Below are 12945 nucleotides of genomic sequence, written 5' to 3' on the forward strand. Positions count from 1 at the left end.
ATCGAGAAGGGAAGACAAAGGTTTTTTCATGTTTATGCTATATATGGCGTTGAAGAATGGGATTTGAGAGGGCATTTGCTGGCGGGAACCCATGTTGACGAGGATTGTTAGATTGCCGGGAATGGACTGCTTTTTATGATTGCTCATGATAGAATATAAATGACTGATAGTAGACAGATGGATAGATTCTTATGCCACGGGGCCCGTCTCTGCCCCGATCTTGCCAATATCATGACGGAAATTCACAAACAATGCATGCGTGCTCGCGTTTCACGCATTAATCCCGTCAAAAAACGCCACTACAGACGCACAATGCAGCTCAGCTCATCCACATGGACCACGTTGACGCAATCCCACGAGCCCCCTCATGCAAGGTTCGTACAATACAACCGACTGCTCCATTGGGAGGATTTGCACAAGGTTGAGGTTTTGATCGAAGCGTTGCCCAACACTGCATGTACATGTACTCCTGACTGTGTAACTTTGTGTGATCAGTCACGTCTGTTCTGCGTCATCATTTCTGTCCTTTCATGACTCCGTACACCGTAACTGGAATCGGTGTCTGTTACGCACTACCGTGCTTAGTCAGCATCCTCGCTTAGGTCCAGCTCTTGTGCGGCCCACGGCACACTTAACGGGGCCAGTTGGGTTGGACAGTCGCGTCTGAGGTGACAGCTCGCTCATCGCTCAAGCAGACTGCTCAAGTTTCTCCTTCCACCATTGACACCCGTTTCTGATGGCACCCATACGAAGATACCTGCGCATAAGCAAATATTCGGTGTTGGAATGTCGAATATATCTAGAAAACCCATCGGACAAGCGCTGGCTTCTTGATTCTCGAGACCCCAAACTTCCAAAAATATTCCAAGCAATAAAGCCCCTTGTGGTGCCGAAGCTACGTGAAGAGAATGAACGCGCCCTAGCCAAGAAGAAGAGCAATCCTGTCAAGGATGTCATTACAGAGGGTACGTGTCGTGATCAGGGATACTCGTGAAGGAGTTTGAACAGGCTAAGCGGAGGACCAGACGATTTCGAAGTGGCCATATTCTTACGGGAGTCTGGCACGAGGCACTCTCTACTAGCGAGGCATAAAACCTTCGGAGGAACTGGACGCATCAAGAGAAACTCAAAAAAGCTTACAGGAGGAGATTCATCAGGTCCCGGAGAACTCTCACCGCAAATTCTTGTCGAAAGCGACGAGGAGCCCGCAGGGATACCGACAACTGTACCAGAGAGCCTCGCCGTGGATGATCAGGACGACTCGAGCAGGAAGCGTCGTCAACCGCACGGCGAAGCGCCTGGACAATCACCCAATAAGCGGAATAAAACGGACGGCAGTATACCTAAAGAAGACAGTGCCCAGGAAGATGACAAGAAGCTCCCGTTCACAACGCACTATGAAGGGTTCAGCATCTGGGGCTGGGTTCTCTGTCTGCTGGTTACTCGCAAGGACAGTAGAAAACGCCAAGAGAACGTCCCCTCGGCGGCAACTAGTCAGGCATTGATGGAGGAATGGATATCAACGCAGGTTCAACCTGACCTGGAAGATGAGTGACGATAAGTCAGTTAACCCAGATAAGCTGTCTTGAGATACGAGATGAAACAAAGGCGGGTTTGGAGGTAAAGCAGGGACATCATGCACGAAAGCGAAGTAATCAGTCAATTCGAGACAGCTGTCAACTTTGAAGTTTGACCTGACTTTTGGCGTCAAGTGCGGCTACTGTGCCTTTGTGACAGGCTGCAGCTACACTGTATGCACAGTTCGGCCCATCAGATACCTGTGCTTGAATGACGTTTTGTTGGCCGAGTACTCCGTCCATGCCGAAACGCCGACGCTGTTTTGCCCTATGCAGATCTTAATCGAGAGCCACGTGGTTGAGTGCCGGGGAGTGACTGCATGAGTTCAGTGTCTGTATGCGAGAATGAGAACACGTAGTTTTGATTTTGCTCTACTCCGTAATCACTCTGTCTGTTCTCCGTCGAAAAATGCAACCCGTTCGGGGGCAATCAGAACGCGTCTTGTTCATTCATGTACGCACCTCTAGATAGGTACTCAGCCTCCTTCCCTACACCCTAGATAGGGGCATGCATGCAATAATGCATGGCCACTAAAAGTAGCTTACTGATTAGCTAGCATTCCCTCCTTGCAATGCCCTTGGAATATGCATGTCGACATTGGCGAACATGGCACCCCTGGTCACTCGATACTGATGCTGTGGTCAAACAGGCTGGACAGTACAACTACGAGTACGGAGTACTTGACAACTCGTGAAATACTATAGGTACATGAGAAGTTGACTTGATCAACAACCAATTCCTTCCAAGTTTCCAATACTGTACTCCACAACAGACCCTGCAGCATTAACTCTTGTTACATGATTGATTTACCCCTTGTCGTGCACGGAGGGAGGGAGAAAACCGGAAATATGTATGCATGACATGATGGTAGACAGGCCGTGACGCTGTTGATTGATGACAGTTGCCCAATGGCAGCTTGTGAATTCCACGTGGGAGCGGAGGCTAGTTTAGCTCGTGGCAAACACAGTCTGATTGGCCAATGGGAATTGGTAACTTAGCCAGGCCTTTCATTTCGGACGGAGAACCGACAATCAAATTTCTTTAAACCCTTGAAAGAGTTCCCACGTTCAAGACCAGGTTTATTATACGACTTTACGAGATTTGATAAAGTGCGAACTTTTAGACCCCTTTGTTATCATAGAATCAAATGAGATCTGACTCGTACAACGTTATATGAGATTGGAATGTGGCAAGATTTGACAATTCGAAATCGTCAACTGTGATGTCCATTTGACCGAACAATCAATTTAGCAACCGAGAAGTTAGGAAGACAAGGACGATGTTAGGGATAAAGAGAGCCTGAAGTGAAGCCTTGTGCCAACTCCGAGTCCGCGGCGACATTATGGGACCGACATTGCTACTGATTCGGCCGGACCGCCGAAATACTCGTAGTACCATGCTCTTAAGCCTCTTATACGAAGTGCAGTACTGTACTCGTACGGAGTACATACGGAGTACTTGCTCCGTACTGTAAAGGTTATTGCAGAACTCCCGGATTCCGGACGGACCGACATTAGAGTTTGGATGTATTTATGGAGGACGGGCTTGAGCCTCAATCTCGGTGCTCTGAATACTACCGAGCATTACATACTCCGTACGGAGCTCTGAGAGATGTAGGATGCATACGGGGTACTCCGTAGTCCGTACATAACCTGGTTATTCCGAGGGAATCTTGAAACACTGCTGTGAGGGGACTACGAACAAGAAGGGAAAAGAGGCTCTTGGCCTGAAAAATTTGATGCTATCTTGCATCATTCATCGGTTTAGGGTTGCAGCCTTGCTGGATCCCAGCCGTCATTTATGTCATACGGTTACTTACTGTGGGTTAGCTCGAAAAAATTCAACCAGGTCATTCGGGCTGACTTTGGTCATTTGATGCCAATCGTTATGTGTCCTGAATGAGATTCGCAGATTTCGTCGGGTAGATATCCGGAGGAAGAATTGACCTAAGTAGGTACGGAGTACAGTACTTCACTATACCCATGAGAATCGTGTATGTGCATACTCGTAAGCCTGACCGATTACTTTCGTGTGCTCCATACAGAGTACTGCACCGTTGATAAGCATGGTACTGAAGTCTACTACATAGCCTACGGAGAAAACAGTACGGAGTACCTATGTATGTATGGAGTACAGTAGATACATAGGTAGGTTATAGGTTGTCTGTCGTTTCTTACTCCGATCAAGGCCGTTTGGAACGAGTTGTTCTCCACAGTGCGGTTGCCATCCGGCATTCGGCTTGATGGAAAGAGCAGAGCCATAGAAAGGGGCCAGTCCCAGCGCTAGAAGCAATCTAGAAAACACTGAGCGGGCTGGTGAGTTTGCTCAGATTCATAGAGCCACCTTCACAGTTCACAGAAGAGTGGAGCAGAAAAGGGCCAAAGATTCCGAGGGGAACAAACTGCCGGAAAGTTGGCCGAATACAATCTCATCGGTGATGACAGAGGTTACAGTATGAGTAAGAGCACCGATTCAGAGTCCACCTTAGCTTGCAGGTAGATAGTACATATGATACTGTAATATGATTCCATCATTTCCATGGCCAAAAGACGAGTAGAAATCCCTCAATCCCATGACTCATCCTTGTACTACAGTCACACGTAAATACCTACATCAAAAGGAATAGGATTGACGAATGGTCGGCTCAGCAGGAATCTGCAAGCAATCCAAAATCGCTGCCTGCATGTACTCTCTTTGTATGTACTCGTCCATACCGTCATCTTGACTCAGCGGAAATCGGCAAGTCATGATTCAGAAGGCAACCCAAAAATAATATTAAACTCCGCTGGTCCAAGTTAAGTTATTCCCAATACGGGTAAAGTACGGAGCACTCCCGTCCTGGAAGCTCCAGCCAAACCCCAAAAATCTCCCAATCAGCCTAAGCCCTAACCTAGGTTAATAATTAAGGGAGAGCCAGGTTCCAATGCCTTGGGCCACTGGGCCAGTGATGTGCGCATCTCAGGTCATAATCCATGGTCCATGCTTCTGACAAGGCGATCTGACCCGAGTCAAACAGGACCAAGCCACCAACGCTCAAGAGTATCCAAAATCTAATTAACCTTTCAGTTTCTCCTTCGGATGCCCGTTCCACGTTAGCGAGGTCAGATACGTACTCTTTGAATCGAGTAACGCCGAACGAGAGTAGACTAGACTTAGGCCTAACCCTACATACATACTATCATAGATTGCAGTCGCTTCGGAATGCTTACCTGACAAGTTGCCCAGGCGGCTCAATGGAAGATTTCAATGGATTCTATTATGACTTGGCGTCTCAAGGATCCAGGGGCAGTAATCCTTGTTCCTTGCTGGAGTTGCTTGGCCGTTCGGTCTCCTGAAATGCCAATGCTTAGGAGCCACTGTGGGGAACTGTTGATTTCACATCTGGCGTGTGGATTTTGCTGTTTCGTCGTCCTCGTTTCAGAACAGGGCAAAGCTGCCCTCGAAGAACTCAAGGATAAATACCGCAGCTCACGTCTCCCATACTTGAATTCTGACTTCTCTTCTCCAAAGATCCCCTGTATTTGCCCTCCGGGTCCTTGTGCTTGACCTTGCATCTCCTAATCCAATATCGACCACTTCAAGCTTCAAGGTTCCGAACGCTCTCGAATCCCGCTCAACTCTCACAACAATGCCGTCCGCTCAGCAGTTCCCTCCTTGCCCGGGCCCGCCGCCAAAGGGTCCTCTCCCTCCGACTCCCAAATAGACAATGGCCAGTCGGGAGTAGCCGTCGTGAACCTCGTTGGCACCTCAGCTGGTCTGAGTGCTAACTCGATCGACGTCTCGTTACGAAGCGACAACCTTTCTCAAAGTCTTCAGTCTATGGTTTTCGGCATCTTCTTACGGGCATTGGCATTATCCGGCATCATCTGGGTTCGGGAGTTGATATCGATGCGAAACTTTTTCCTTTTTTTGGTTGCCCTATGTTAATAATGTCTTTTAATCGTCCTTCCTTTCCGCTTCCGTTGACGGCTCCGGCGCCTTGGAACCGACGGCAAAGCGCACGTGTCTCGACCCCGTTTCCCCGCTAGTACGAAAAGGAATGAAAGAGGCTGAGCAGGGCAAGATACGGCAATTTCGATTCGTGCGGAGAGATCTTTTTCGGTTCGCGGCCATTCAAGCGCCAACAAAATCACGTGGACGCCATACCCCTGCTCTTTCATCGATGTACCCCTGCACGATCCCTTACCTCCGAACCTATCGCCGTTTCACCAATCCGAGTTGGCCCGTTGACTGCTGATCCCAACGACAGTTTGTGAGGGTTTGGTTGCTGAGGGGCATACCAGGAGGCTGGGGTATGATCATATGATGCCAACATTTTTGTCGGTGCCAACGGCAAACGGGGTGTGGTCAACGTCTTGGGAATATAGTACTCGACGGCGTTTAACTGTTTTACATTTCCTTTGTGATCGTGTCTGCAATTGCGCCTCAATAATGGCTCTGAGATGATGTACCAAATTAATACTGCAGAAGCATAACTATCGCGTAATCAAGCATTGTTTATCGCAATCATGGAACGATCTCTAAGCAATTCCATCTTCATTAGGCCTAACCTAGTAATTAGAACATTTCACTTTTCGTGTACGGAGTAGACTGCATTACATCATATCGGCTTGTTGGAGAATGTACCTCGTATAATGTCTCGTTCTCCATACTCCGTACGTACGAGTACATTGTCCCCCCGGCCCAAAAGAAAAACTTCGCTGGAAACTGCGCACGGACGTATCTATACGAAGTGCGCGTGGAAAATCTGCGGGGATCATTCAAGCCGAGAAGGATCATCGTCGCGATTCGCGAGCGGCCCCAGATTCAATGCCGAATGATCCCCTCCCTTGAAACTCGCGCTAGGTTAAAAGACAGGCGTTTTGTCACCGAGTTACCAAAATGACTCACGGGAAGGTCATTGCGGTCAGGGTCCAGGAACAGTCTGCCGAATGGTTCATTTTAACTTTGACAGAATCAAGGCTGCAGCTCAGCTCATCCACATGGACCACGTTGACGCAATCCCACGAGCCCCCTCATGCAAGGTTCGTACAATACAACCGACTGCTCCATTGGGAGGATTTGCACAAGGTTGAGGTTTTGATCGAAGCGTTGCCCAACACTGCATGTACATGTACTCCTGACTGTGTAACTTTGTGTGATCAGTCACGTCTGTTCTGCGTCATCATTTCTGTCCTTTCATGACTCCGTACACCGTAACTGGAATCGGTGTCTGTTACGCACTACCGTGCTTAGTCAGCATCCTCGCTTAGGTCCAGCTCTTGTGCGGCCCACGGATTTCTTCGATGAGCGATGTATCTAGTTTTCTAGAAAGTGGACTATAGACAGTTGTTTGTCGGACAGGTCATCTTTCCTCGCACTGGTGGCCCCAGTGCGACAGTCGCATGTCTACAAGGTAGTGGTAAGTACGGAGTACTGTACCTATGTAGGTACCGACCTACCTAGGTAGTTATGTAATCCCCCGTGTTTCATTTCCTCGGGGTAGATTGCAGAGCTGCAGGGAGTCCAGGGACTCATCCGATTGCCTGCATATGAGAACTTAATTCCATTGCTGCAGGGGAGTGTTCCCTCTACAGCGGAAGAAGCTTCCCCAGAAATCGATCGAGAGCAACTGAAGGTGCATAGGTACGTAGTAGTGATGGCCTATAGACACCCTGTCTGAGCCATCCTCCCTGCATCCATACAGGCAGGAGAGTCGGCGAGTCCACCGTTTGGCGATCAAAAGATTGAACGGCTTCTAGAGGGGCCCCTGTTTTCCTTCTCTCCGTGGGGAGCAAGTACTCCGTACAGCCCCAAGGATTTACTCCTGCTTCTTGCATAACAAGACACCTACAGGAGCTCTCAAGTCAAGTAGGATGGTGACGGGATACTAAGAAGCTACTGCAAGGCTCGAAGAGGAGGCCGCTCACTGGAAGCAGTATCCTATTGTTTCGTACTCCGTACAGAACGCAAGCCTTCCCATAGCTTCACTGATGAGCAACAGAAGAAGCGCTCAAGTAATAAGGAACGCTGCCAGACTGCAGCAGTCGAGCGGTCACTGAAAAGTGATTTGACGAGACCGCACCGAAGGTACCAGAGTATTGACTTCTCAATTATCATCCATAAAAGAGCCTAACTTGAAAAGTTTAGTCGCCTCTCCAAGAGTGTTCGTTGCATCTTACAAGATCGTTCGACTTGTTCAAGGCCAGGGGAAGTTAACCACGATACTCTGGACTCCGTACTCGTACTATTGAGGGTGTTGGGTGTGCGGAGCCGCGGATACCTAGTACCTATTATGTACTAGCCTCAATCGTATTAGGGGGTTTCTCACGTGACTTCCATGCCCGTCTTCTGCTGGAATCCCGTGTCGGGCCCTTCGTCCCAGAGGTGTGCTTGAAAACAACGAGCAACTATGGTCTTGGAGCTGCACATCTGGGGTCCGGCTTTTTCCTTGCCCTCTATAGACCCGCAATGTTTAGCCACAATTGCTTACTTTTCGGCCGTGGTGCCTCGGGATGCGTGGGTTTTGGTCGCATCCAGTGACGTTTCGGTTTCCCGAACGAGTATGCTGCTTGTTCGCGGTTATTTAGAGAAACTGCTGACCACATTGGGTTTCGCAGACGAGTTGCCAGCCGTCAAGGACGGTTCGAGATGGGTGTCAAAATTTCGAAACATTGTCAACTATCTCCGTGAATATTCCAATGGGCAATGGGATTTGGATGCGCATTTGTCGGGGCTGGAGAAAGCGGACAATATTGCGTACGAGATGAGCGCCGAAACACCTCGCGAATTCGGTTGCTTTTCTGGCCTCTGCTGACGGTTGGGCTACTCGACTCCAGTTTCTCTACCTTTACCGAATCCAACGGACAGCTCCTCATCGACCTCTACCTCTACGTCACTAGTCAAAACTATTACGCTGCCACCTCACCTGCCTACGGCGCCATCCTCGCCTGGCCGAATCAATGGATCACTCCCGTCAAGACTCGCAATGCTGCAAAACGCCGCACTGATCATTTGGGCTTGTCATCTCTGGATCTGGAAGCGACAGAAGAGCAGCGGGAACGAGAACGATTGTCGGCGACCGCTGCCGGACAGATTCCTCAGAGTCTCTTGTACCGACCTCGAGAAACAGTGACAACGCTTCTGGGAAAAACAGCACAAGCCAGCCGGTTCCGACTGGAGTCGCTAACTGCTGAGCTGTTTGAGCCGCTGCAAGAGCTCCTGGGGAAGAAGTCGTACATGCTCTCTGATACCCAGCCGTCCAGCCTTGACGCGCTAGTGATCGGATACCTTTCGCTCGCCCTTGTTCCTGAAGTTCCGTCCCCGTGGCTACGGGACGCGTTGTTGACAAAGACGCCATTGCTCGCGAAGTACGTGGAGCGTATGCGGCAGCAGTATCTTGGCGTCGTCTCAGCTGCCGATGCTTTCTCGCAGACCCCAGGCGGTAAGTTGCCGTGGAGGCCGCCAGAGAGCGTTACCGTGGGTAAGATAGGAAATACACTGTTCAACACCCTTGCCGATGCGACCCCGATTTGGAGCGAAATCAGAAAGCGCGAGAGGCTTCGGGACCCTGCGTTCCAGCCTTCCAAAGCCCCTTCCCACAACTTACTCCTCACGGCTGCCGCAATCGTTGCCGGAACGACCGCGGCAGTCAGTTATTTCTTCTATCCCGGGTTGCTCAAATCTTTGCCATTGGGATCTGCCGATGCAAAACAGAAGGAAGAGGAGAAACAAAGAGACGAAGTTATGGACCTTGGCTCGGCCCAGGATCTCCTGTCGGTTCTATGACCAGAGGCAACATAGTTGCTGTTGTTACCGCATCTGTATGTACATATATAAGCTTCTTTTTATGTATTTTGCAGCGTTGCTTTCTTGCAAGTGGACTGACTTGGTCCAGTCGTCGGCAACTCGCCGATCGGAGAACTTTTCCTGGCGGCCAAGGAGGGCCGATAGAATCACGTGACAAATCCCTGCCGAGTTATCTGCGTTCCTGACTGGCTAAGCTCATTCGGAAATGCGAGCCGATCTGAAAATCGACCAATCACAATTTTTCCAAAGTCATCCTTCCGCAAGGTCCCACTTGCCGCAGAACGGCAGAGTAATTACGGAGTAGGAGAACGACAGTCCTGTCTCCCAAGGTCCTCTCTGGCGATTCCTGCTGAGGCCAGACAGAGTATGAGCACGTACTCTGTACTGGACTACTGGTGCATAACTTTGAATCTTGGCTGTAGATCAAACAATCCTTCCCACGGGCCATGTTGCCATAGATCGGCCAAGACGGACGGTCCCTGCCTTGTGCGTCTCCCTGAGGAATCAAAGACCTCCGTTCTGAGATTGCTGCAAGCCATTTTTCTTGACTCTCGCTCCGTCGTCTCGGCCGGGACCCTGCAGATCTCCAGGTCTCCACCGACCAGACAAACTGTGTGCACCTCAGTCACACAGTCAACCGCCCCCAGCAGTAACAGAACAACTTGGAAGAACCCGTTACTATGGACCGCTGTGACACCGGCAATGAGTATGATGGCCGCATGGGCCTCCGTATTTCGGCCATCTTTGTCACCCTGGTCGGATCGCTCGTGGGAGGGGTCCTACCGGTGGCCACGAAGCGGATGGGTAACTCAGGCGTACCGTCATGGGTGTACTTCATTGCCAAATACTTCGGATCCGGGGTGATCATTGCGACGGCTTTCATTCATCTGCTCGCCCCGGCGGAAGAAGCATTGACCAACGAGTGCCTGGATGGACCCATCACCGAGTACAGTTGGGTCGAGGGCATTATTCTGATGACCATCGTAGTCATGTTCTTTGTCGAACTCATGGTCATGCGATACTCGTTCGGTCACGGGCACGGACACTCGCACAGCCCAGAGAGTAACAACGATCAGGAATTGCGCGACGCGGAGCCACCATCAAGACCCAGCACCACCAACGGAAAGGGCCATATTCCCGGCAACGACCACCTCGGCCACACTCGCGATCACCGAGATCTCGAAGCTGCCAAGGGCAGGGATTACTCCCTGGATGATTACGCTTCCCAGTTGACAGCCATTTTCATTCTTGAGTTTGGCATTATCTTCCACTCCATTTTCATCGGTCTGACCCTGGCTGTCTCTGGAGAGGAGTTCACGACGTTGTACATTGTGCTCGTTTTCCACCAGACTTTCGAAGGATTGGGTCTAGGTTCGCGGCTGGCGACGCTTCCCTGGCCCGAATCGAAGAAGTGGACGCCTTACGTGCTGGCTCTCTGCTATGCTGTTTCGACCCCGATTGCCATTGCAGTGGGCCTCGGTATCCGTAACAGTTACCCGCCTACTGGACGCACGACATTGATCGTCAATGGAGTGTTTGATTCGATTTCTGCCGGCATCCTCATCTACACCTCTTTAGTAGAGCTGATGGCTCACGAGTTCATGTTCAGTAGGGCGATGCGCAGAGCACCTTTGCGGACTGTCTTGTCGGCATTCTTCCTCATTTGTTTGGGCGCTGCTCTCATGGCTTTGCTTGGAAAGTGGGCATAAACTACTATGACTCATACTACCGCCCTTTTCTATCTCGACACGATCTCACGATCACGGCGTTGTGGGAAATGGTTATTCATGTTTGTGCTATATATGGCGTTGAAGAATGGGATTTGAGAGGGCATTTGCTGGCGGGAACCCATGTTGACGAGGATTGTTAGATTGCCGGGAATGGACTGCTTTTTATGATTGCTCATGATAGAATATAAATGACTGATAGTAGACAGATGGATAGATTCTTATGCCACGGGGCCCGTCTCTGCCCCGATCTTGCCAATATCATGACGGAAATTCACAAACAATGCATGCGTGCTCGCGTTTCACGCATTAATCCCGTCAAAAAACGCCACTACAGACGTACAATTATCACTCTCGAGATTACTCGCAGGCAAGACGCTAATCTCTCTTGCGATATCTGTGGCCCTCCGGCCGCGATGAAGCTGTTTCATGACATACTCCATCAACGTTCTCTCATCCGTCTGGTCAGTGATACCGTCGGACACGCAGAGAATCGCGTATCGAGATTGAGGATCAAGCATTATGGTGCGCACATACGGCTCATTGGACAGAAAGTTTCCCCGTAAATTGGGCGCGGCGGCGTTCGCCCGGCGCCCTCTGGAGCTCGGGTTGACGTCTAGGGTGTTGATGGGGTTTTTATACTGAAGGTCACCCAGGGCGCGGGACATGTTTAAGGTTCCTTGGAAGAATCAGCCTGAGCTGCTTCGCCAACTTTGGTAGGCCAAAATAAGGGGAGTGAAGAGGTATATACCAAGCCGTGTGCTTCCACCATAAACGTGGACTGCACCACCGGCCTGCTCAATGCGTCTTTTCTCCGACGGTGCGTTTGGTTTATGCGCTTGTGTAAGGAGTTCCTAAGATATACGCTCCCGTTCAGCACTATTCTTCTTTTGCTCTTCGTAAACGTAAGAGATGCAGAAGAGCTTGCCAATCTCAAGATTGCTTCCGTTCCAGGCTCCCGCTCCACAAACACAATATGCGAGTCTCCGACATTGCCAGAGACGAGCAGCCCTCGCGTCAGGTCCGCCAGGCAGAGTGCCACGGTGGTGCCAGAGATTACAGGCTCCGGATCGTCATCATCCATGACCATTTGCAGCAGGAGCTTATCTTCGTCTTCGAAAGCTCGCTTGATGGCGGTTTCGAAGTCGCCCTTGTCGAACTCGGGCCGACTGGCAAGAAGTTTGGGGAGATGGGTTCGGACGTGCTCAGACACCATTGCCGATCCACTGGTCATGTCAGTCGAGACAATGTGCGAAGAAAACAAACCAACGGCCGCCCAGGGACCCTACTGGCCATCTAGGACCGCAAAAAGCGCCACCTTATTCGTCGACTTTGAAGGGAACTGATCCGGAAAAAGAAGTAGATATCGATCTTCTTGAGACATTCGTCCGCCTTGAGCCTACCCCCCATTTATTGTCAGCTTTTGTCTGTGCGGGAAACTAGGCAGGTTTTAGGGGGTCAAAAGTACCGTCCCAGCTCCAGCATCAAAAAGTAGGACTGTATCCGAGGCAGCCATGATCGTATTCCGCAGCATGTTCTTGCATAGTAATGCCAACTATCGTTCAAGCGCGCTCAACGCGGACGCCAGATGTTACTATTTTGTCGAGTTTACCAGGAGAGAGGCGAAAGGGTTCAACACTCTGACATCATCTACTATTGCGCTTCCCGTGGAGCGGAGAGCCGCTCCGACCAGTGCTTCACAAACACCACAGCTGAGGTCATCGAGCTCTAGTCGTTCTCATCATCAGTCAAGAGCAGTTTTGTCTACAACAGTTGTAGCAGTACTCCGTAAGTATAAAATAAAATTCACCGTCCTTCTAATGATTGTCAATTCGTCAATATGGACGGAATA

The 12945-nt window shown here is 50.2% G+C and overlaps 4 protein-coding genes across 4 annotated transcripts; 3 read left to right on the forward strand and 1 right to left on the reverse strand.

The window, feature by feature from the left end:
* Nucleotides 1–736: 736 nt before the first annotated feature.
* VTN31DRAFT_4602 (uncharacterized protein) lies at nt 737–1555 on the forward strand (the record flags this gene model as incomplete). The annotated part of the gene is made up of 2 exons (XM_069405009.1): nt 737–965; nt 1026–1555. 2 exons carry the CDS (start codon nt 737–739, stop codon nt 1553–1555), a joined length of 759 nt encoding a protein of 252 aa, XP_069260115.1.
* Nucleotides 1556–7969: 6414 nt separating this feature from the next.
* On the forward strand, nt 7970–9345 carry VTN31DRAFT_4603 (uncharacterized protein; the record flags this gene model as incomplete). The annotated part of the gene is made up of 3 exons (XM_069405010.1): nt 7970–8120; nt 8178–8316; nt 8397–9345. The coding sequence occupies 3 exons, from the start codon at nt 7970–7972 to the stop codon at nt 9343–9345; spliced, it is 1239 nt and encodes a 412-aa protein (XP_069260116.1).
* A 701-nt stretch (nt 9346–10046) lies between these two features.
* VTN31DRAFT_4604 (uncharacterized protein) lies at nt 10047–11075 on the forward strand (the record flags this gene model as incomplete). The annotated part of the gene is made up of 1 exon (XM_069405011.1): nt 10047–11075. One exon carries the CDS (start codon nt 10047–10049, stop codon nt 11073–11075), a length of 1029 nt encoding a protein of 342 aa, XP_069260117.1.
* A 688-nt stretch (nt 11076–11763) lies between these two features.
* VTN31DRAFT_4605 (uncharacterized protein) lies at nt 11764–12309 on the reverse strand (the record flags this gene model as incomplete). Its single annotated transcript, XM_069405012.1, has 1 exon — nt 11764–12309. One exon carries the CDS (start codon nt 12307–12309, stop codon nt 11764–11766), a length of 546 nt encoding a protein of 181 aa, XP_069260118.1.
* Between the last annotated feature and the right edge of the window lie 636 nt (nt 12310–12945).

The sequence above is a fragment of the Thermomyces dupontii genome (genome assembly GCF_041956625.1).
Source record: "Thermomyces dupontii strain NRRL 2155 unplaced genomic scaffold VTN31scaffold_4, whole genome shotgun sequence".
Classification (NCBI taxonomy): Eukaryota; Fungi; Ascomycota; class Eurotiomycetes; order Eurotiales; family Trichocomaceae; genus Thermomyces; species Thermomyces dupontii.